At 34.5% G+C, this 26,651-nt stretch overlaps 1 protein-coding gene across 1 annotated transcript in view; it reads right to left on the reverse strand.

Annotated features, from left to right (window-relative positions):
• The window catches only part of LOC138699561 (zwei Ig domain protein zig-8-like), an 853,254-nt gene that overhangs the window by 37,215 nt on the left and 789,388 nt on the right, over positions 1 to 26,651 (reverse strand). Inside the window, exon 5 of the mRNA XM_069825552.1 lies at positions 19,335 to 19,503. Coding sequence (XP_069681653.1) covers positions 19,335 to 19,503 — 169 coding nt within the window. The remainder of the gene's footprint in view (positions 1 to 19,334; positions 19,504 to 26,651) is intronic.

Consider the following 26,651-nt stretch of genomic DNA (forward strand, 5'->3'; position numbering starts at 1 on the left):
TGTTATACATATCAAAAACAGTAATGGATAATGAAACTCCTTCTTTATAACTGGAAATCTCTTAAATCTTCCTTTAGTTATTCACTCATTCGTAACATTTGAAAGGCATGGTAGATCCTTGAAAACAAGCCCACTCTATCCTGTTCCAAGCTAGACAATGGCACATATTGTAACAGATGTTGTACCTTCCGGCGCGACGTCAAGATTCTGAAATATTGCATTTCGCTACGAAGAGTATAAAATAATTAATTTCTCCGAAACACAAAAGCCTGCGGACATTTGCTCATTATAGTTATTATTTCTTTCTCATATGAAAGAAACAAAATAATAATAATAATAATAACAATAATAATAATAATAAAAATAATAATAATTGTATACTTAAATGGCTTTTAAAGAAATCTGAGGTTCAGTGCTGCCCTCACATAAGCCCGCCATCGGTCCCTATCCTGAGCAAGATTAATCCACTCCCTAGCATCATATCTCACCTCCACCGAATCCATTTTAATATTATCCTCCCATTTGTCTCGGCCTCCCCAAAGGTCTGTTTACCTTAGGTCTTCCAACTGACACTCTATATGCATTTATGGATTCACCTATACGTGCTATATGCACGTAATGATGATGATGATGATGATAATAATAATAATAATAATAATAATAATAATAATATCAATCAATCAAATCGAAATGATAGCCGTCCAATCTTGGATTTAAAATATCGGCATCCTAATCAATTCAAATGAACAAAAAAGAAAATGTAAATTAATTAAAAAAATACATAATGAAATTTTAAAAAAGAACATTCTGCGACAAGATGTGGTGGCTATCAAAACGATAAAAATTTATTGAAAATATATATAACATACATTGAATATTATAAAGAAGAATAGAGATGGTGATTGATGATGTTCAATGAAGATTTTAAAATGGTTGATGCAATTGTCTGAAGAGTCTTTTCAGGAACCTTTAATAATAATAATAATAATAATAATAATAATAATAATAATAATAATAATAATAATAATAATAATAATAATAATAATAATAACAATAATAATAAACATTTGGATAATTTTGAGTTCAGGTCATATTCCTGCTTTTATTTCAAATACAGAACTATTATTCGTAATATAAAATACATATATTCAGAATAAATTGACTCGTATTTCCTGAATAGATGTAAAAATATCCGTTCAATGTTTTAGTAAAAATTGCTGTACACAGACGGACAGAAAGATTATGTATCCAAAAATTATTTTTCGGTATGGATGATACTAAAACATGCATTTTCATGAATATTTCGAAGTAAGTTTTGTAACATAACAAAATTCCTCCCTTTTATACAGGGAGTCCCAGCGAACGTTCTCGGTATTTTTGTGTGCCGACCAAGGGCAGGTCCCTCCCCCCGTTACCCCCGCTGCTTGCATACGCGAACTCACGGCGCTTCCCCGTATTAAAACTTAAAAAGGTCGGTACTCACACTCCCCACAGTAGCTGCTGGAAGTGTTGCCCATCTTTTATGATACATAAGCCTAATTTACATCACATCGTTTACATAACGTGCTTCATTAAATCTATTCACTAAATTTAGTATTGTTTTTCTACACGGAAACGGAACTGGGCGGCTACGAAATTTAAGTCTAAAGTTTTCCCTTGTTCTGCCACACGATTTCATTTTTATATTTATCTATTTATTTTACTTTATGCAATGACAGAAGCCTGATATTTCATACTTGTATATTGAAATTAAGTTCAATTTATAGTTCATGGTTTGTAAATATATACAGTATATGTAAATATGTAAATATATTCACATTCCACGTAATGAAGGCGTTTGGAGTTCTATGCTTTCATAACATCGGTAGTTACTCAAATGAGTTGGTGTGTCAACACATCACGCTTTGATCACTTTTACACCCGGGAAATATATGGTATTGATTCAATAGGCGGTTGGGTGAACTTCGGGGACTTTCTAAAAGTTTTGGCAATGAGAAAAATCCCGTCATCACCTGGGATTGAGCTAGTTGCTCTACTGACCTATGTTTTGGTTATAAAGTGATTATTCTATTATTATTATTATTATTATTATTATTATTATTATTATTATTATTATTATTATTACTATATTTTGTTTCAGCAAATAAAACTTATAAAGGTAAGTCATAGCACATAATGACGTCTAGTTGCAAAGGCAAAGTTTCAACCGCACGACTGTTAATATATATTTTACTAGCACATCTTATCTAGAGTATTGAATTTTCCAGATAAATTTACTCGCAGCTAACACTGCTCGTAAATTCATCGGTAACCTCAAACTCTCTGTTAGTATTACATTTGACAATCCTAATAGTAAAATAACATGACAGAAGATAACGAAAACAGTTATGAAGCTGACTCTACTCTTTCATCGCACGTTTCGTAATAATTCAGTTCCGTCATCACGTTGTTAATAGAGTACTGTATATAGTTTTTATTTTCTTGACTTTTCACTTAAAGGTAAAAGGTAAAGGTATCCCCGTAACATGCCATGAAGGCACTTGGGAGACATGGAGGTAGAGCCCCATGCTTTCCATGGCCTCGGCACTAGAATGAGGTGGTGTGGTCGGCACCACGCTCTGACCGCCTTTTACCCCCGGGAAAGACCCGGTAATACAGCAGTTCTTAAAAAATTAGAAATAAGTTATGCATATTATGAAAATGTTGGCCCATACATGTTTAATAGGCAATACTTACTGATTTACAAATGGCTTTTAAGGAACCCACAGGTTCATTGACACCCTCACATAGGCCCGCCATCGGTCACTATCCTGTGCAAGATTAATCCATTCTCTATCATCATATCCCACCTCCCTCAAATCCATTTTAATATTATCCTCCCATCTACGTCTCGTCCTCCCCAAATATTTTTTTTCCCTCCGGCCTCCCAACTAACACTCTATATGCATTTCTGGATTTGCCCATACGTGCTACATGTCCTGTCCAACTCAAACATCTGGATTTAATGTTCCTAATTGTCAGGTGAAGAATACAATGCATGCAGTTCTGTGTTGTGTAACTTTCACTTCCAAAAAATAGATTAACCCCCAGTACAAGACAGACATTCTTTAAAATTCAGAAATATATGTTTTCGAGACATTGATCAATATAATTATGTGACTGCCTAAATAGATTAGTCCTAAATAAATATAGCCGTTCTTTCAGGAAATCATAAATATACCCGTTATGAAAATATTAGCCCATATATGTTATTAAATACATAGTCCATATATTTTATTTTTCTACGCTTGTGGACATAGAGCGGAAGCAGCAATGGTGAGCCAAGGAATAATACATAGGGTAAACATTGGTAATTTCGTGATAATTTCATGAAAACTAATTTAAAATTCAAATGTGTAAATATATCCTTCTTCCGATTTTTTCATCTAAAAGACGATAACTTGCTGTACATATCTGGAGACATAAAAGATTGGATACGTTCTTGAATATGTGCCAAAAACCACTTTTACAACTTAAGCTGAAAGGTTGGTTATTTCGTGATATTGCATTGATAATTTCGTGAGAGGTAGAAGAATTGTGTAAAAATTCATTAAAGTCAAATGAAATTCTCATTTATTGTTACAAGACTTCAATCATAGTAATTCCGTCTAATATTCATAGCAAGAAAACATAGAAATACATATCAACACATAATAAGAATGAAATCAAAGTAAAAATTGAAATTGAAAAGGGATCTTTTTTGCCCTGAAAGGGTGAACACTTTTATTACGGACTTTACTATAGCCTATGTTACCTAATAGGGTAACTCCAAAGTAATGCATAACGTTTGTTTAAAAATTATATTTTTATCCTACAGCTTTGCTATTTTCACAGAATGTAGATGCATCCTTAAGGAACAAAATGTCACTTTTCCACATAAGCCCTGTCCCTTTCAACTGCCTTACGTAACCTAGAAACGAGGGCCTGTAGACCAGCACGGTAAAAGTCTGGACCAACACGTCTAAGCCACTCTTTAGCAGCGTGCACAAGGGAGTCATCTTCTAACCTCGTTCCGCGAAAGGATCCTTCAGTTTACCAAAGAGATGGTAATCGCACGATGCCAGTTCAGGACTGTAAGGCGGGTGTTTCAGTGTTGTCTATCCGAATTCTCTGATCTGGTCTGTGGTCTTGTGCCTGACATATGGCTGTGCGTTGTCGTGCAATAGCAGAACATCCTGCTTCTCCCGATATTGTCGAATACGACTCAGTCGAACTTGAAGTTTCTTGAGAGTTGCAACATACACGTCAGTATTAATGGTGGTTCCGTGTGGCATGATGTCCACAAGCAAGAGTTCTTCTGAATCGAAAAACACAGTAGCCATAACGTTTCCTGCCGAAGATGCACTTTTGAATTTCTATTTCTTTGGTGAATTTGCATGATCCCACTCCATTGTCTGCCTCTGTCTCCGGTCCAAAATGGTGGAGCCATGTTCCATCTTCTGTCACAATTCTTGCAAGTAAGTCATCTAGCACTTATCATTGACACTTAGCATGATAAATCAAACAGAAACTACACTGAACCCATTGCGTCTCCGTTTTCTTTTTTGTTATCACATCTTGTCTTCAGATTTCTAAAATTCCTATTATAATACATTTTATACTATTTTAAAAATTGTAAAACTTAATGCTCAACAAAATTTCGCTTCAAACAGCTAAGATTTCTATCAGTAAAGCTAAGCCTATATGGCGACTACGGATGTATCTAAAATTCCAAAAACATTTCCTAAAATTTCATGAAGATACAATAAATCGTTGTACCAAATATGATATGCTTACCTTTAGTACTAAGCCTGTAATGTAATTACAAACATCCACAAAATTTGTATGCCTGAGAAGTCGACGCAAACTTGCTCTCTGCAAACATAAAAGCTCACTGAAGTAACTACAATAGTCACACAAAGCTTTGCTGTATGTTTCTGGAAACTGGACAACATATGCAATACCTTGGCGGAAATTTGGATCTCGTAACACCATTGGTTAGCTGACAAAAGAGCAAAGAAAAAGTATCACGAAATAACCACTGCCACTAAATTACCAATGTTTACCCTATCTGCTTTTCTTGTGTTATTGGACGGGATCTTATTTAGCTGAACTGAGTGATAACTTGCATTATCCATTACTATTTATTTACCATTACTATTTCATTTAAGGGACACACAAATAATTTCAAAAGTAAACTGATGGCGTAATAAAAGTTAATGATAGTAATTTTTTTCAGACGTGCTAACCTTTACACAACAGCGGTGAACAATTATTGTAAGTTATTTAATGTTTGTATCATTTGAGGATAAATTGATTTGCAGATACTGAGTATGAACGAAATCCTACCAATAATTTAGAACATATTATCGCTATACATAGACGGACCATATGCCAAAACGATTTTTTCGAAATTAAGGATGCTGAAAACTCCATTTCCGCGAAAATTTCGAAATCGAACATATTCAGCATCGTAATAGATTCTCGTTTACACTTATGATACCACGAGAAAGTAAGAAAAGTAAGACTAGACGCGAGTTTCGAACCCGGAATCTCTTCACGACTAATTCTGCGTTTAAATCCTGAATTATAGCTGCTATTTGCAAACAGCAGGAAGAAGGAACATTGATTAACTTAAAAGGCGGCAGACCGCAGCTTCCTCTACCAAGAACTCAGCACCGTTCAGTAATTTTCATTTGCTAAACTTCGTTTTCATAATTAACTTCCAGCCAAAACACTATCACCAAAATCAATGATACCAAAATCGCGTCGTCTTCCTGTGGGAGGAGCGCAGTTCCACCAACAGACAAAAGCCAATATTGCTATGTCATTCATTACTCAGTTGTGGGAAAATAACAAAATAAGCAATCATTACATAAATCCTCTCAGACTGAGTTAACAGTTAGGTATTCATACAATTAAAGTCGAATAAATATGGCGATAGATTCAGCTGGTTTTGTTTTCTCATGAGACAAGTATTGTGATAATGCAAAAAGGGAATAGCTGTACAGTATTATAGGTTACAATAAAGAGTGTTATTCCAAAACTCGCTCAATCAATTTGTCCATTTTTATGTTTTACACATTATAGATGATTATGTTTGAGGCCTCTATCATTGTATTTTAAGCTTGATTTCTTCCAAAATACGCCATTCCTTGTCTGAAAGTTTGTGTTATTGCGCATGTCACTTGAAAAGTCGATCAGTCCGTAAATCAGTAGATGTATGTTTGTATTTATTTATACTGCAAGTGGGCAAACACCCGGGGCAGTGGCACACACAAAAACAATACACAATTCAATTAATACACAATAATTATAATTAATAATAATAAATAAAATAAACTAATTAATAAGTGAACCTAATTTTACATTACAACCTACATATGTATAGGCCCTATATAAGTTTCACATTGATACTGATAACCAGAGACCGGAAGTTTAGGCATTATGAATAATTAAAATAGGCAGTCAAAAAGGCATCATAAATAGCTAAAATAGGCAGGCAAAAAGGCAGTAAAATAGCTAAAATACGCATTAAAAGGTAATTAAAAAAACCTTGCACTAGACCCACAACCTTGCACTTTCTACAAAGGGATTTCGGCAGCAAGAAAAGCTTTACATAAGTCGAATGCAAATTGAGATTTTCGACTCGATGTTGCAATTACTGTTGGAAGCAAAGAAATCTTCTTCCCAATAGCCTTGGAAAGTGCATTTTTGTGTTTGGTTGTACTGATATGTCGCGATATGAAATATTTAGCTAGCTACAACAACGTAGCAATGAAAACTGAAAGAAAAATAACCGTTAAAAATAATGGTAGACCAGCACTCATTGTTGCCTTGTCAAATAAGCACAATCGATAATTAAAATGCTTACTGTTACACATTTTTGCACGACAGCACTCACTGTTGCAAAGAGAATATGAACTGACTGAAAGACAATAATATACATTCGGTGAAGTCACTTTCATTGTAGCGGTTATAGAAATAAATTGAAATATACCTGCAGGCAATTTTTAATAATAAAATAATAGATAAATAAAGGAAAAAACATTTATTTGTAAATTAGGCATTTATATTAAAAAAAGGCAGAAGAGGGCAACATAAAACTGTGAAGTTTCAATCACAAAGGTATAATTCGTACAGATTTACTTTCAAAATGAAGATAGATTTAACACATTTAAGAAGACATTCTGCCAAAGTTCCGGTCTCTGCTGATAATACTCTTTCACTCTACTCTCATCTCACTCACTGTACTGGCACTATGACACATTTCACTGACACTATAAAAGAAACTAACCCAGTCCTTCCACAAAATTGGACTTAACGCGTTTCGGTATCACACTCTTCAATTATGGGGGCCATCTTTCTCCATAGGACACAAAACACAATAGATCTGGTGAAGTAACAGTTGAATAGCGTTCTTAGTTATTAGGCCTATTCGATAAGCTGCAATTTATTAATTATCGATGAGCTGTAAATGCTACCGAAATAAAGAAATTAAATAATAAAATTTTATTAATTTCTCATGTTGTATTTCTTGACCAGTGAAAATATTCGTCTTTTATGAACACACTCGTATTTGTACTAGTGTTTTTTTTTTCAAAAGACGGCTGGACCAAAAATAAAATATGACATTTCTACGAAAACTGTCCATTAATTTAGAAGTTAGCAATAGACCTATATTTTATATAGCCAGATTGAAATACAAATTTATAGCGATATCAAAATTCATACCATTCAGCCAATCAGGAGTTTGGCCCCCATAATATATCTGTTCCGCAAAAAGTCTAGTTCGAGATTTTCACGAAAATTTCCTTTTCAAAATTCCTCATATGAAAAAGTGCCTATGGACATGCATGCCACATGACTACCCTTCTATGTACGGTACAGTACTTCCCCTAAACTACTAATCATGTTTTGTTCACATCCAGTAAATATGAGTAAATTTATTCGAGAATGATGTAAATGGAGTCTAATAAATTTTATTAAATAAAAAGTGATAGGAGAATTGAGAAAATTCCTACGATGTAATGTCTAGGCCTATGCAGGAATTAGAGTAATGGAATTAGAATAATTTACTTTAGAAAAATCTTCTCACCTTTGTGAGCTGCCACAGAGGACAAAGAGTACTTTAAGCACAAAAATATAATAGAAGTTCAGTTACAATTTACTATAAGATTTAAGTTTGTCTAACGAAAGGAATGAAATAAGCTGTGAATAACAATTATACACCAATGATAATAATAATAATAATAATAATAATAATAATAATAATAATTTATTATTTATTGATATTTATGTGCTGGACAACAGCCATTGGCCAATAAAATACAATAAAATAAACAACTATGGTACAAATTAAATAATTGAGATAACAACAAAATGAAGAATATAGATTACAATGATTAATTTACAAGAATTAATACTATAAAATGTTATGGAAAAGAGTTGATTGTTACAAAAGTATTACCAATTTGTGTACTCCAATCGTACTGATTTAAACTATCACTGACTACATTGTTACTTTTTTCTTTAGACATCATCCTGATTGTGCTATATTTTCAAAATTGTCTCATAATAATCTCTTTCTATTATCTAATATCATTTGAAATATATTAACATTCTATGTATTTTAGCTTAATTCTGCTACACAGTTTATTTCAGTGTTTAATTAATAGTTCATAGTATTTTGTTGTTTAATTCGTAAATAACTCTTGTATACATGTACCTCTCATCTAAATCAAATTGTTGAATTCTTTGTAAGTTCATGCATATGTATATACACATTTTGCTGGTTGAGTGGAAGAGAAGGCCTTACGGCCTTAACTCTGCCAGCTAAAATAAATTATTATTATTATTATTATTATTATTATTATTATTATTATTATTATTATTATAATAAGGATTATGCAAATAATATTAGAAAAGACATTGCCATATTCTAATACTTCTATAGATTGAATGGATCGAAATCGCCTACATGTAAGTTAGCATGTTTAATACATCTGGAGACCGGCGAGGAAGATTTAGAATTTCTAATATAGAAGAGTTTGTGATGTCTCATGTCCTTCATACGAATACGAAGGCTGACACTGTTTAAGAAAGATTAACAATTGATGTCACCTTTAAGGACCTTACATAAGAATAAGTAATCGAGATCATGACGTCTAGCATACAAGCTTCGACATTTAAAGTGCTCGCATGTTTTTATACCTGGAGTTATTAGGCAGAAATCTGTACGAACTTAATGAAATAAATTTCCTTTAAATATTTTCCAGTTTTGCCGAACAGTAATAGATGCATATTCAAGTTTCGATCTCAGTAATGTATAATATAGTATTAAAACAGAGTCAGGTGTTGAAAAAAAAATAATAATAACAGCAATGATAATACTAATAAAAACAACAATAAAAATCATAACAATAACAAGAATAAGAGTAATAATGATTTTATTTACTAATATTTTAGTGTGCTGTACAACAGTTCAGCATAAATGACAAAAATTACAAATAATAACAATATTAAAAATAATGACAATAATTAAAAATAATTCAATAATTACAAATAATGACAATAACTGCAGTAAATGTACTTACTGTACATGAATAGACATTCATGGATAGAAGATGTGAAAATGAAGAATAACTCAATTGCAACATAATAACAAAACATGTGTTAGATTTGAATTAGAATCCAATATTAAAATAACAACAATATAAATATCCAAATTATACATTAATCCAATTTCATACCATACAAATTGGCAAATTTTATGCATCTGGCAACCGGGGAAAGAGATTTAGACTTACTTGTATAAAATATTTTTTGAAATCTTAGTCCTTTAGAAGGAACACGAAGGTACAAATTACTTATGATGGATTCAAAAAGAATGTCACCCTTTATAGCCTTAGAAAAGAATACGTAATCGAGATCAAGACGTCTGGCATAAAGACTAGAACAATTAAAATAATTACAGGTTAGTTCATAATTGAAAACAGAGGAAGTTGGTAGAAATCTAAACGAACATAAGAAAATAAAATTTTCTTTGAATATTTTACAATTTAACCGAATCAGTAACAGTAATAGAATTCCAAACAGATGCATATTCAAGATTGGATCTGACTTCTATATTGTATAAAACTAGTAGAGTAGCAGGAGTAGAAAAAGAATAAGTTATAGACCTTATAAGTCCAAGCATTCTTATGGAATGATTGTATGTATGTTGAACATGATTATGAAAATGTAATTTGGAAATAAAATAGAACTCCAAGGTCTCTAATACAGTATTTCTTAATTATGTTGACATTATTAAGAGCGTAATTATTAAATTTTGAAGATGTAGTTTTTCTTGAGAAGGAAATGACAAATGTTTTACATTCATTAATTTTCATTCATTAGAAGCTGACCAAAGCGCAATAGCGTTTATATCATTTTGCAAAATTTGACAATCAGTCAGGCTATTGATTTTGCGAAAGATTTCCAGGTCATCCGCAAATAATAGGCACTTTGAACTTATTCTTTTGCAAATGTCATGTATAAATAGTAGAAATAGTAGAGGCCCCAATAATAATAATAATAATAATAATAATAATAATAATAATAATAATAATAATAATAGAACATCTCCTAATTACAGTATTACCAGTGTACAATGTGTATATTAGGGTTCTAATTTGTACAACATGATTACAAAGACTTAAATTACAAATCCCCTGTGCAAACAACGCCCTCAATGGGGTTTGAACCTGTGAACTTTCAGTATAGCTCTCTCTGCACAATACTCTTCAGTGGGACGTAAACCGAGCTATGTTGCCTACACTTCCGCCCTTACAGTAATGAACGTGGGTGTCTGTTTCTGCGTGGTCGGATACTGCGATTGTTTTTCAACAGCCGAGCTAATGTCGCAATGATATGATGTTGAAAAAACTTCATAAAACGCATCCAGTTCGCGATGGTGGCATTACCGATCGGAGAAAAGCCATTAACTCTAAAATCATTGTTAAGGTGTCTTTGCCTGTATCTCCAAGTGTGTCGGAATTGAATTTCAAAAGTGTGAGACGCCAGATTATTCCAATGTAGTGTTTCTTGCAGCACAGTATTCTTCACTGTCGTCTGGAAATAAAATGTGACAACCTGACTCACATTCTAGGTAAGCTTGCTACATTATTTATATACAAGCAGCATTTCACAAGCCATCACGCGAATGATGTGGCGTTTCCAAGATGTTACATTCAACTTTATATCTACGCACAGTGCTGAATATTCACGCAGTGATGCTGGGTAACTTTCGGTGCTGGACCCCAGGCTCATTTCATCGGCATTATCACCTTCATTTCATTCAGACGCTAAATAACCTAGATGTTGATAAAGCGTCGTAAAATAACCCAATAAAATAATAATAAAAAAATAAAATTCACGCAGTGATTTAATTTTGGTATTTTAAGGGGTTAGGTATTAGCAGTAAAATATTTGGAAATATTCAACATTTCTTTCCTTCATTATATGTACGTGAACGACCACAAAAATATTATCAGAAAATGCAGGCTCTAAATTTCTAAAATTGTATAAGAAAATGAACTCACAACTACACAAAAATCATAAGGTACCACAAAAAGACTTATTAGAACTTAAATATCTGATAAAAGCATAAAACGATTACTAATAATATTTTTCAATCCACTTTTATCAAAGTATGAAAAAACAAAAAAAAAAAAAAACAAAAAAATACTGCAGTTACATCATTTGGTAACCATAACATTGTTATGGTCTCTCTGACGTCTTTAACATTTCTCCTGCACGTGATAAACACTTATTTCTGAATAGCAGACTACTCTCAGACATGTAGAGGTGTTTATTTTAATTCAATTAATTTTTGATTTGTCCTATATAAAATATATTAAAATTTATATAATATTTTGTGACCTAATTTTTCTATTTTCAAGGCAATGGGCATTATTGTAGTCTACCTTTTGCACAAATGCAAGCTAAATCAGTGTACAACATTTCAGAATTCTATCTCTAATGGTTGTGGAGTTATGAAATAATATGTGTGAACATTTTAAAATTTTGGAAAATTTAATGTAAATTAAAAATTGAATTCAAAAAAATATATTAGTAACCTTTTTTATACTTTTTATCACATATTTAAGTTCTAATAAGTCTTGTTGTGGTACCTTGTAATTTTTGTCCAATCGTGAGTTCATTTTCTTATAAAATTTTAGAAATTTAGAGTCTGCATTTTCTGATAATATTTGTGGTCGTTGACGTACATAATACTCTTACTGTATATTGTACTATGATGTAAATTGGTATGCGTAAAACATTGTCCTTCTGCTATATGAAAAAAATACTTTTAGGATTTAAAAAATTGTTTATATATATATATATATATATATATATATATATATACATATATATATTTTTTTTTTTTCAAAATTCATTATGATGGTAGTTCAATGTGCAGTGATTAAGCGTTTCCCTCATAACTCATACACTTGTTAACTTTTTCGTGTTTTCTCTCTTTTATTTTATTGCTGAAACTCATGTTTACAATATCATACTCTTTCAACTACCTTCCTAAATTAGTAACGTTTTTTTTATTTTGTGTTATAAGAAAATACTGATATTTGACCATTTTTAATGGATTTATTTTTTATCAGACAATCTATAAAAGGTAGAGAAGTGATCTTGCATCATATTGTAGACATGACATGCATAAATACACACAAAATTTCATCACAGAATGTTGGATAGTTTTTGAGTTATGTGGGAAACGCTTCATCACTGCACAGTGAACTGAAGTTTGAAAAAAAAATGTAAATAATTTTTTTAAATCGTAAAAATATTTTTTTATATAGCAGAAGGACAGCGTTTTACACATACTAATTTTCATTATTGTACAAGATACAGTAATGGAGGGAAAAAATGTTGAATATTTCCAAAATTTTAGTGCTGTAAGCTGTACCTAACCTCTTAATACATAATTCTGTTACAAATTGAATAGAATGTGAAGGCCATCATCTTCAATCGTGGTCCGTCATTTTCTTCGTCTCTTCTTCTCTCCTCTCGACTCTTATACTCTGACCTCGTCTCCTCTCGTAACCTCTTAATATTCTCCTCTATCTTCGTCTCCTCTCCTTTCTCCTCGTCCTGTCTACTCTACTACTTTAAGCTCCTATTTCTTCTCCTCTCCTTCCCTCTCAGCTCTTATCTCCAATTATCTTGTCTTGTATCGTCTCCTGTCGACTGCTTACCTCATTTTATCTCATTCCATCTCCTCTCTTTTCCCTCGCCTCGCCTTGTCTTATCCCTTGTCGAGTCTACTTTTCTCTCCTCTGTTCTCGTCCACACTTGTATCATATCGTCTCCTCTCTTCTCCTCTAGCCTCGTCTCGTTAATTATTGTTTTTAATTATGGTTATAAATTGAAGTAGATATGAATATACATTCTACTTTTAAACTAAAATTGAAGGATCCATTTGAAAGATTTCGATGTCTGCTAATAAATGAAGTTTAATATTGGAATTAACATGAACCACAAGATTTTATTATTTCAATAATGCTTGACATAATGCCACAAACCATTAATTTATAAAACACATATATATGATCATGTGTAATACATTAATAAGATACATTTAGAAATAATCAATCTTAAACACAAGGTAACATTTATATAATTTGAACCTGTTTTAATGTCCATAATTTTAACAACTTGTTTTTCTATAGTTGTTTTAATTATTGTTATAAATTTAAGTAGATATGAATACTGATTTGGTTCTAACCATCACACAAATATATTATTAAAAACAATAATTAACTCAACTGTAGTTTATTATTTTATTTTATTTGTATATATGATTTTAATATATTTATTTTAAGATTGTTTATGTATGTTATTCCAATCACTGTAAAATTAATGTACCACATTAGATAGTTTGAATATATCCCTGAAGATGCCAAATAGACGAAAACGTTAGCAGTAAATGTTTTAACTTCAATGAATTATTTATATTTATAAATATTTTTTGTTGTTTTTAAATATTCATAAGTCATTTGGACTGAAGAAATAAAATAAATTTTCTTATATTATATTATATCGTCTTATCCCTTCTATCATCTCGTCTCGTACCTATTCTTTCCTTTTGTCTCCTTTCCTATACTCTGTTCTCGCGTCTCCTTTCCTTTCCACTCCTCTTCTGTCCTTTCGTCACGTCTCGACTCCTCTTGTTCCATCTTCTCTCCTTTCGTCTCCTCTATTATCTTCTCGTCACGTCTAATCTCCTCTCTTTTCCTGGCCTCTCGTCTCGTTTCCTCTCCTATCTTACAGTCCGCCTCGTTTCGTCTCTTCTACCCACTCGTCCCATCTTGTCTCCTCTCCTATCATCTATTCTCCTCTCGTCTTCTTTCCTATCCTCTGTTCTCGTCTCCTCTCGTCCCCTTTCCTATTCCCTCGTCCCGTCTCGACTTCTCCTCCATCGTCTAGTCTCCCCTCGTCTCCTCTCCTGTCATCTTATTCCGTCTTCTCTTTTTTATATCCTTTCGTCCTATCTTCTCTCCTCTCCCCTTCTATCCTCGCCTCTCTTCTCGTATCCTTTCCTATCTTCTCTCCTCTTGTCCACACCTGTGGAGTAGCGGTTAGCGTGTCTGGCCGCGAAACCATGTGGCCCGGGTTCTAATCCCGGTCGCGGCAAGTTACCTGGTTGAGGTTTTTCTGGGGTTTTCCCTCAACCCAATATGAGCAAATGCTGGACTCCGGACTCATTTCACCGGCATTATCACCATCTCATTCAGACGCTAAATAACGTAAGATGTTGATAAAGCGTCGTAAAATAACCTACTAAAATAAAAATAAAAAAATCTCTCCTCTTCTCGTCCCGTCTTGTCTCGGCTCTTCTCTTCATTCCTCCCCTCTTTCCTCTTCCTTCTCTCCTCTCCTGCCCTCTCGTCTATCCTCTCATCCCGTTTCCTCTCCTCTCCTGTCCTCTAGTTCCGTCTTGTCTCCTTTTCTATACTTTCATTTCCTCTCCTGTCATTTCGTCGTTAATCTAACTTCTCTTCTCGTCCCTTTCCCTCTCGTATCGACTCGTCTCCTCTCTTGTCATCTCATCCTGAACCTATCGTCTTCTTTCCTAGTCTCAGGAGCACGCTGGTGCTCGTTAAGCCTTGGTTTTTCTGAACCGACGCATGCGACTTGCGAGGCCCGTCTCGCACAAATCTGGACTACAGGAGAGATAGTGAGTGGTTTCTACAACTGTGAGATGCGAGGTCTGCGCACCTCGCAGCCATAGAAACCACTCATTATCTCTCCTGTAGTCTGGATTTGTGCGAGACGGGCCTCGCATCTTGCACGTCGCGTACGTCGGTTCAGAAAAGCCAAGAGCGTATTCCGAATCTTACCGGTGAGCAATCCGATGGCATCACGGTGTTACGAATTTCACCGATGACGTCACTGATGCTCCATCGGTGTCGCACCGGTGCCATCAACTTGCAGAGGTGGTGGCAGTCTCCATCAGCCGCCATCAGTGAATCTAATTGGTTCTTGTATAGGGCGGGAATTAGCAGACGAATGACATCGTGCACTGTTGTGTCATGGCTGTGTGTTCTGCTTTAGTTCTGCTGTATTGTTTGTAATGAGCACAACGTAAAAACAATATGTTAATGGCTTATGAGCGAACATGTCAACGGACCAGTTATTACTACCGGTTCAAGAAATAAATTGTTTATGCTATCTTTTCTTTGAACGAGATGGCAGTACGAATATTTCGCAAAATTTTGCTAGCGTAGCACAGACAACAACTTGTACAGTCGCCATGACAGCCATCGATCCTTCCAGCAGTTTTGTTCCTTATTTCGCTGCAACATGACGTCATTGATGCCACCGGACCGGTGAGATTCGGAACACGCTGCAAGGCTTAACCCGTTAGCAGAAAGGCTTTGAACAATGACGACCGGCATTGAAGTCCCAGCTAATCCAACTTGTAATTAGTGAAAGGTTTTCTCGAAGTATTTAATTTCCTACCTACAGTTTTACCGTTTCCAAAATTAAGTAACCTCTGCATCACCGATGCAGAAAATTCTGTTCCTCATAACAGCCTCATATCGTCGAACTGAAAAACACAGGCAAGAAAAAGCCACCTGTCCGGACCCAGACTCCTTGCAGCAGATGCCTACGTTGCCAAATCTCCCTAACGGCGAAGCGATAAGCGTCAACGAAAAGCTCTCAGAAACCGCGGCACGAGGTAAACAAATTGCCTGCCCCAGGAAGGGACGCGCTCGCACGCAGTCACCGCGCGCCTCATTTATTTGTCGAAAATCGATACATATAGTGAGAAGTCGATGAGACTAAAAAAAAAAAAGAACGGAGCTGGTGGCCCTAAGACAAAAAAGCAACGCGTTATCACGAGAGTCAGTGTCATTGAACAGGCCATGCGTTACTCGAGGTTTCAACACCTCCGTTCCGAACCAACAGTTCTATTATAAAAGATTATATTCTGGATAAATATTCGATTCGAAAGATTTTCTTTGGTAATTAAATTATAGTGGATTAATTTTTACTAGGAAAATTGAGAGACCTTTTTTTTATAAAGGTAACATATTGCTTAATATGGGAAATGCGTATTATTATTCGGGTGAGAAGCTTTTGTCATCCAGTCTGCGCTGAAAAAGCTGAAAGTTAGGATTTACAAAACAGTTATATTGCTTGTTCTGTATGGTTGTGAAACGTGGACTCTCACTTTGAGAGAGGAATAGAGGTTAAGAGTGTTCGATAATAAGGTGTTTAGGAAAATATTTTAGGCTAAGAGGGATGAAATTCAGGAGAACGGAGAAAGTTACAAAACGAACTGCACGCATTGTATTCTTTACCTAACAAAATTAGGAACATTAAATCCAGACGTTTGAAATGGTTAGGGCATGTACACGTATGGGTAAATATAGAAATGCATATATAATTGCATAGTTGTGAAACTTGGACTCTCACATTGAGAGAGGAACAAAGGTAAAGAGTCGGGGGACAACAATGACGTCACGCTGCAGCGAAATAGGAACAAAACTGCTGGAAGGCTCGATGGCTGTCATGGCGAATGTACAAGTTGCTGTCTGTGCTACGCTAGCAAGATTTTGCGACATTTCCGTACTGTCATCTCGTTCAAAGAAAGGAGAGCATAAACAATTTATTTCTTGAACCAGTAGTAATAACTGGTCCGTTGATATGTTCGCTCATAAGCCATTAACATATTGTTTTTACGTTGTGCTCATTACAAACAATACAGCAGCACACCGCCATGACCCAACAGTACACGATGTCATTCGTCTGCTAATTCCCGCCCTAAACAAGAACCAATCAGATTCACTGATGGAATCCACACCTGTGGAGTAACGGTTAGAGCGTCTATCCGCGAAACCAGGTGGCCCGGGTTCGATTCCCGGTTGGGGCAAGTTACCTGGTTGAGGTTTTTTCCGGGGTTTTCCCTCAACCCAATATGAGCAAATGCTGGGTAACTTTCGGTGCTGGACCCCGAACCCATTTCACCGGCATTACCACCTTCATCTCATTCAGACGCTAAATAACCAGAGATGTTGATAAAGCGTCGTAAAATAACATAATAATTATTCACTGATGGATACTGCCACCATCCCTGCAAGCTGATGGAACCGGTGCGACACCGGTGGAGCATTAGTGACGTCAATGTTGAAATTCGGAACACCGTGATGCCATCAGATTGCTCAGGACTGAGATTCGGAATACGCTCGAAGTTACAGGAGAATGGAGAAAGTTACACAACGCAGAACTGTACGCATTGCATTCTTCACCTAACATAATTAGGAACATAAAAAATCCAGACGTTTGAGGTGGGCAGGGTATAGACACGTATGGGTAAATCCAGAAATGCATATATAGTATTAGGTGGGAGATCTGGGGGGGGGGGGGAAATACTTTGGGGAGGCCGAGACATAAATGGGAGGGTAATATTAAATTTGAGGGAGGTTGAATATGATGATAGGGACTGGATTAATCTTTCTCAGGATAGAGATCGATGGCGAGTTTATTTGAGGGTGGTAATTAACCTCTGGATACTCTGAAAGCCACTTGTAAGTAAGTATAGCTAACTTGTCTTTCATTTCACAATCAACCTATAGAACACACCTCTTACGGGCCGATTGTATAAACCATTTAAGCTTAGATCAGAGGTTAAATTGATCCTCGTTCTAGCTGAACTTGGAATTTTGTGTTGTATACAGTCTAATCTGAGATTAATTTGTCTTAAACTAAAGTTAACTTTAACTGAAGAAATTTCTCCGATTAAGTTAGATGATCCAAGTTCAGTTATTTCTTTTCTATTTGAAATATACGTGTGGCAGATTGTGCGAAAAGAATAACCATTATTATTAATATTAATAGACATGGTATATATATATATATACATATATATATATATATATATATATATATATATATATATTCAATTTCTTGTATTAATACACACACATTCTTATATTTTATATCGTGTTCAGCAGTATCAAATAACTTAACCTATAATCACATTATGTTTATAACTACTATTAATTATTAATGGATATGATAGGTACTTTCATGAATTTTCAATTAACTGTATTATTAAACGAAAATTCGTTTTATAAAGCTTTATTATGTTTAGCAGTATCAAACACCATACATGATAACAATTTGGAGAACGGGCAACCTTCTTATTGTCCGCCATTATTTACAATGCACAAAACAAACCAGTGTCTCCAACAGAGTGTACGGAAATTCGTCAAAAAGTAGTTGGAAAGTCGCTAGATTTCTCATTATCAACAAAGAAAGATTAAATGTTGTCACTATGGGGTGCTAAAAAGATCACTAAATCCCTATTTAAGCAACATAAAAGTTAAAAGAAATTGTCGTTGAAAAAGAGTTAAAGTCGTTAAATTGGCAACACTGAACAAACCTGTACAACATGGCCCGCGCAATACATACTTCACCTGTTTATGCGATGTTGCCAAATCCTTTTCACGTGAACTTGGATTGCATTTGAACCAAGGTAATTTGATCGCATGAAAGTTTTATACAATAAGTGTCTGAACTCAGTTCACTTTCTGATCTTCGATAAAAGTTGATCTTTAGTCAGGGAATTTTATACAATTGGGCCTTGCTGTCCAACGTATATAAAACTCCGCGGGAGTCTCACCGACACGGCCTTTCCCAATTATTTTTCCCTCTTTTCAGAAATACTTACAGGTCCCATCATCAAGGTAGGTTCACCTGAGATCAGGTGTCAGGAAAGACTATATCAATACAACACAGTTGAGACTCACCGTTGAGCACGTGAACGACCACAGTCTTGAGGTTGGCATTGGAGGGGTTGCAGGTGTACTTCCCCGAGTCGGGCGTGTTGGCTCTCTGGATCAGCAGGTAGCTGGTAGTGACGTCACCCTTCTCCGTGATGACGCTCACACCCCCCCGCGGGGAGTCGTAGTTGATCTCCTGCAACATGAGATGGCTCGGTACAAATGCGACGGGGATAGAATCTGGTCTCCTGCATACTAAGCGCTTCCCCTTAAAGTGTCTGGTGGGATATGAGACCCCAAACCTATTACTATAATGCCCCATCTCTCATTACAAGAGCAGACGGCTCCAGTTCCGAGTTCGAAAGTCTACATGGGTACAATATATAACGCACAAAGTTTACAAAAGTCTGAATGATGAATCTATGGCAGTCTTCCTCAAACTTCTTCCACCGCGGAACCTCTTTAACCTGTAGTGCAACCGAGGAACTCTTCTAATACGTTTTCTTTAATTGCTATTATTATTATTATTATTATTATTATTATTATTATTATTATTATATAGCATGTATGGGAGAATCCAGAAAAGCATATAGAGTGTTAGTTGGGAGGTCGGAGGGAAAAAGATCTTTGGAGAGGCCGAGACGTAGATGGGAGGATAATATTAAAATGGATTTGAGGGAGGTGGGATATGATGATAGAGAATGGATTAATTTTGCTCAGGATAGGGACCAATGGCGGGCTTATGTGACGGCGGCAATGAACCTCCGGGTTCCTTAAAAGCCAGTAAGTAAGTAAGTAAGTAAGTAAGTAAGTAAGTAAGTAAGTAAGTAAGTAAGTAAGTAAGTAAGTAAGTATGTAAGTAAGTAAGTATTATTATTATTATATTATTATTAGGTCTACTACTAAAATACTACTACTAAAATACTACTACTACTACTACTACTACTACTACTACTACTACTACTACTACTACTACTACTACTACACATTTATTGAAGCAACTAACAACATTGCAATCGTGTTAATAATGCATATAAATTGTCAAAATATTGCATTTTTAATTTTATAGAAATTAACTTACAGATTTGCCATTAATCAGTACAACGAGATTTCATAAGAACATTAGAAAATAAGAAACAATCAGCTTTATGATACAACATTCAGTGCCGTTTTAACGCATGGTGTCTCAGAATGATGATGACGATGATGATAATAATAATAATAATAATAATAATAATAATAATAATAATAATAATAATAATCTATGCTAATAATAAATCTGTAGCCGAAATTTTTCTGGTAATTTTCGATTTTCCAAAAATAATTGGTCCTAACATAGGCTATACAATTAACCACCCTGAAACCGAAAATCGCTTTTTTGAAATTTTTGTTTGTATGTCTGTCTGTCTGTCTGTCTGTATGTTTGTTACCTTTTCATGCGATAATGGTTGAACGGATTTCGATGAAAATTGGAATATAAATTAAGTTCGTTGTAACTTAGATTTTAGGCTATATGGCATTCAAAATATATTATTTAAAAGGGGGGTTATAAGGGGACCTGAATTAAATAAATCGAAATATCTCGCTTATTATTGATTTTTGTGAAAAATGTTACATAACAAAAGTTTCTTTAAAAATAATTTCCGATAAGTTTTATGCCTTGAACAATTTTGATAGGACTGATATTTAATGAGATAAATGAGTTTTAAAATTAAAATAACTGCCATCCAAGGCCGTGTAATGATTTAAAAAACAAATTACTTTGTCTATAAGGGGCCTTGGACAGCAACATTCGAAAGCTATGAAAGATAGCGTACAGAGAATGTTTCTGTGTTTGTATGAAGTAATATCAGAAGCTAAATTAACCGATTTGTATAATTAATTATTATTTCACCATTGGAAGCGTAGTTTCTCTATATGGACATAATGCTATAATGTTATTACAGTAACTTCTGAGTGAATCGAGGACAGTTAAGATTAAAATAGCTTCTTATGCACAGAAAACTTGATAGGCTATTCTGTACATTCGTTTCCTGTATTTCCTAAAATAATTTTTATGACCAAATGAGTGGTCTCTGGATCAAAATGATCGCATTTTAATTATGCAAATACAATTTAAATTAAGTAACATAATAAACGATTTATCCTTATATCAAACACGAATGTTCCCTGGATCAAATGTCCTATTTTAATTATGTAATTACTTTATATTTATTTCTAAAAGGTGCAGCGGAGCGCACGGGTACGGCTAGTAATAATAATAATACGAGAAATTTATACTACTACTGTTCCGACCAGTCTTCGGACTGACTAAAGAAACAAACATTATTGTTGTTATTACTATGAATTTGTATTATTATTATTATTATTATTATTATTATTATTATTATTATTATTATTATTATTATTATTATTATATTATATTTTTTCGTAAGGGGTTCAATTATTACTTTTTTCGGGGACTCGTACCGTTCTTCATTTGTTCCCGACACAATTTATTATACCTGTATTAGTATTTAATAATTAACAAATATGTCAAATCTGGTATCTCAATAATTTTGTTCAGTGGGATGAATGTGTTTCTTTAAATCCGCAGATTCTTTTTATATCTGATTTAATGGCAGAAAGCTGTCGCGTTATTTCTGCTCCTGCATTTAGTCTGTTCGGTATTTTGATTTTGGTGGACATACACGCAGAAAATCCATGATAAAGGTAATAAATGACAGTTTTCGTTTCAGATGTTTAGTAATAATATATTTTTTTATTTTATTTTAGAAGGTTATTTTACGACGCTTTATCAACACCTCAGATTATTTAGCGTCTGAATGAGATGAAGGTGATAATCTCGGTGAAATGAGTCCGAGGTTCAGCACTGAAAGTTACCCAGCATTTGCTCATATTGGTTGAGGGAAAACCCCGGAAAAATCTCAGCCAGGTAACTTACCCCGACCGGGAATCGAATCCGGGTCACCTGGTTTCGAGACTAGACGCGCTAATCATTACTCCAGAGGTATGAACAGTAATAATAATATAAAACAATAATTAGGATAATAATTATTATTCATATTATTATTGATGATGTTTCATGTTACTATTGGTTCATATTTTCGTGATTTTTGTATAAATTTTATAGTATCTGTCCTTTAAGTATGAGATAACATGTGAAAAGCAGTGGAAGTAGCGAAAACCTTAGGAATTGCTCGTGGAACCTCTGGGGTTGCGCGAAGCACAGTTTGATAAACGCTGATCTGTGGTAGGGAAACACTCTTTCATCACTTCTAGAAAAAAAAAAAAAAAACAGATGAGGATTTACATTTGTAACACAAGTTGAAGTGCTCAAGAATTCAGGAGACAATATAAGAGGTAACTAGTAATTTACTACATAAAAACATGAAATTAATACATTACGTAATAATTTCAATAATTGGATCAGTGTCTGGTAGAGTTCCCGGGTAGCTCAGTTGGGAGAGCGTTGGTACGTTTAACCAAAGGTCCCGGGTTCGATACCCGGCCCCGGAACAATTTTTCCCTCGAAATTATTCAAATCCACTTTACAGGGAGTTATACCTGAAAGCTTGATTTGCATAATACACGTCACTGTTCGTTAACAGAAAACCACAATTTAAGTCACACAGAGTTAGTGTGCGCTCAGTGTTGGTTGCTTGACGGTTGTCAGCTCACTTTGAGGTCTGTGGATATAGAGGGAAAAATTGGATCGGTGTCTGGTAGAGTTCCCGGGTAGCTCAGTTGGGAGAGCGTTGGTACGTTTAACCAAAGGTCCCGGGTTCGATACCCGGCCCCGGAACAATTTTTCCCTCGAAATTATTCAAATCAACTTTACAGGGAGTTATACCTGAAAGCTTGATTTGCACAATACATTACGTATGTTCATCGTGAACAGAAGAAGCCTCTACTTACTTAGTTCATGGACAGAATACAATCCTGTTTGAAAGTGAACAATTTTGATTTCACAACTAAGCAAAAACCTTAATCCTTTTAAATGCTATGAAAATTTCAATTTATTGTGCAATGCAGAGCAATACTTTTGAGATAGGACATTTTCGTATTCGCATAAGTGTTTCGTGCAACTTTATGCCATTCATGTATTTAAAATGGGCTACTATGTACCTGTAGCATTCGCTTTTCTCACCTCTAAAACGACCTATAAAGACGAAGTTCGTCAATGAACTTTCAGAAGAATGAAGCATCAATGCAAAATTTTATTGCTATTAACTCTACATTTAAAATTCTTCTACCGGGATGTGTGGCAGCATGGTACCATTTTGCACAGTGCATTATGCAATGCTGTAGATTTTAACTTATGCAGGTCTGATATCGGAAACTGTTGATAATCTCAAAGTTAACATAGGTATAAGCACAGAATCACAAATAAGCAAATAGCTTCGAATGTGTGTTTGGATTACCGCAGTTAACCCGACATGATGTGATGTTTTTGTCATGTTAGTATCATCTCATCTACCACAGACTTCAGATTTGAAGATTACTTGCATGACAACCACATCGCAGAAGTCACTGCATTTTGAACGAGCAAGTGGGCTGGTAAATTTAGTGAAACGTTCGGTTCCATTAAAGGACCACAGTCTTTTCTCATGCATTTCGACTAACAAATTCGCACTGTAGCATAGTAGCCTATTAAACGCGAATCCTGCATTTCAACAAGAAACTAAACCTACCTAGGAGTGTATTTAAACTCCAAACTTCCTTGGGGAGAGCATGTTGACAATGTTACGGGTAAAGCATGGAGGGCACTTCACTTTATTATGAGAATTTTGATAAAGGCTAGCCCCAAATCGAGGGAAAAAGCATATCTAACGTTAGTGCGACCGTTAATGGAATACGGAACTACATGTTGGGATCCCTATAGAATATATCAGGTAAATTCCTTAGAAAGAATCCAGTATAGGGCAGCTAAATTTGTTAAAGGTAAAAGAGAAAATGGAAACGATACGATAAAAGAACTTAGATGGGAAACTTTGGAAAACAGACGTAGGAAAACTAGTATAACATCATTGTATAGAGCACATCTAGGTCAGAAAGCATGGGTAGACATAACGGCTCGGTTAGAAAAGCCAACGTACTATGGTAGGAACGATCATGATTTTAAAATCAAATGTAGGAAACAGAAAACGGATGTAGGTAAATTCTCATTTTTAAATAGAACTATAAATGATTGGAATGACCTACCTGCAGAGGTCTTTGAGGGCTGTCCTTCCTTAAGGAGATTCCAGAATAACTTAAAAAGTTGTGTATAAAATGCAAATTAAATTTAAGGTGACATTTAATATTTAATTTTTTTTAAGGTGACATGTATTTATCTAGCCTGACGAGTTACTCTCTTGGTTTGAATTGTAAATTATTTAAAAATAGCGTGTAAGAGGGCCTTAGACTAGAAATGTTTAGCTTAAATGTAGTTATGTTTATAAGTATGCATAAGGGTGAAATTATCTGTCTTATTTGAACTGTTGTATCAGTGAAGCGAGGTGAGTCAGTGAAGTTATGGTTTTACAGTGCAGTGAATAGTTCCGATCAGTGATAATTTATAGCGTCAATGAAATGTGTTCTATAGTGTCAGTGAAATGTGTTCTATAGTGTCAGTGAAATGTGTCCTAAAGTGTCAGTGAAATGGGTCATAGTGCCACTACAGTGAGTGAGATGAGAGTAAAGTGAAAGACTATTGAAACTTATGTAGGGACTATACATATGTAGGTTGTATTGTAAAATTAGGTTATTTTATGTTTTAATATTAATTGTAATTATTGTGTTAAATTGTATTGTGTATTTTATTGTATTGTGTATATAACTGTATTTTGTATTGTGTAATTATATTGTGTATACCATTGCCACCGGGTGCTTGCCCACTTGCAGTGTAAATAAATACATACATACAAACTCAGAATGAATTAAATTAGAAGAATTTGCCAAATTTATTCCCCAATGATGTAAAACAAGAACAAAATCAATCAGTGAAACATTATGAAGCCTATACAGGATGTTATAAACAAAGTATTCAATATTCTCATCAGTACGTCCATCAGTGGCTGCACTGTAATTTTAAAAAAGGATTGTAATAAAGTCATTGTATTTATAATGCGTTATCTCGTTTCAAAGTTTACAATTATGCTAGATTTCCTGTTTGTAGTTTCTTTGAGATTTCTTTGCACCTAGCCTGTTTTAGATTTTCGAGAACTTTCCTCCTATCAACACTTACGGAAACATAAATTTATAGCATTTAAGTAATGAACCTTGAAAGTCACTATTCATTTCAATACAAAATGAACTCAACAAGTGAATGTCCTTAATTTGATAGTAGAATAGTATATAAATAAATAATCAATATACAGTTCGTAATAATGAACTTACCCAAAAGATAGTCTATTCCATAATTTTTAATATGGGCTTTGTTGAAATGTGATTTAATATTGAAATGACGAGTAGAAATAAATTGGATGAGACACAGTAAACAAACAATTCTTTCGTCTTCTTCAACAACAAAATAATCATATTCCTATTTCCTTTGGAAATAGTATTTCTTCACGGGTTTAGATTTTGCCACGTACCAGTTCTCTTCAAACTGCAGTGCATTTATTTATTTATTTGGCTGGAGTGCATTACAATGTTGAATGACAGCATTGACCTCTAGTCATATAGCTATCACTTACTTATTAACATAAAATTTATACATCGTTCTATTACTAGTAAAACCAGTTTAAGTCCAGTAATGCAAGTTTTGTAAAAAACAGGAATTAAAACTTTATTAATGCACGAAAAATCATAATAAATTCTTCAAATAAAGTAATTGGTTTGTTGCCTACAACATATCGGACTTACTCCATTTTAGTAGAATTCAGAGCACGGAAAGACAAGTCGGGGACTGTACTTTCTGGTATAGACAGTATGTCTTCTTCGTAATATTCAATTTTATATTAATTATATTGCAGACAAAGTGAGGAAGGTATTAAAAGTGTGATGTCAAAGCAAGTACAGAAGCAAGCAATTTTTACATTCGAATTTTGCAAATTAAGTCGAGTGTTATAGTATGCGACGGGGTCTTATTCATGCAAAGACGGCATTGTGTTCCTCAAACCACAACGCATGACCATCCCTGGCTTGCAGGCAACTTCTCCTACAAGCGCGCTCGGCGGGCGGCGCGTATTGTGGCGCATCACTTTATCAGTGTGAGGAGAGGAAATCACATTCCGGTCGTTGTTAGGTTGTACATAATGGTTAAGGCGAAACTTTGATGTTGCGCAGAGGTCAAATTCGTGAGACGAATCCCGCATCACTGTGAATGTGAAGACCTGAGTTGCCTTAAGTGGAGAACCA

This window comes from Periplaneta americana, chromosome 5, assembly GCF_040183065.1.
Source record: "Periplaneta americana isolate PAMFEO1 chromosome 5, P.americana_PAMFEO1_priV1, whole genome shotgun sequence".
Classification (NCBI taxonomy): domain Eukaryota; kingdom Metazoa; phylum Arthropoda; class Insecta; order Blattodea; family Blattidae; genus Periplaneta; species Periplaneta americana.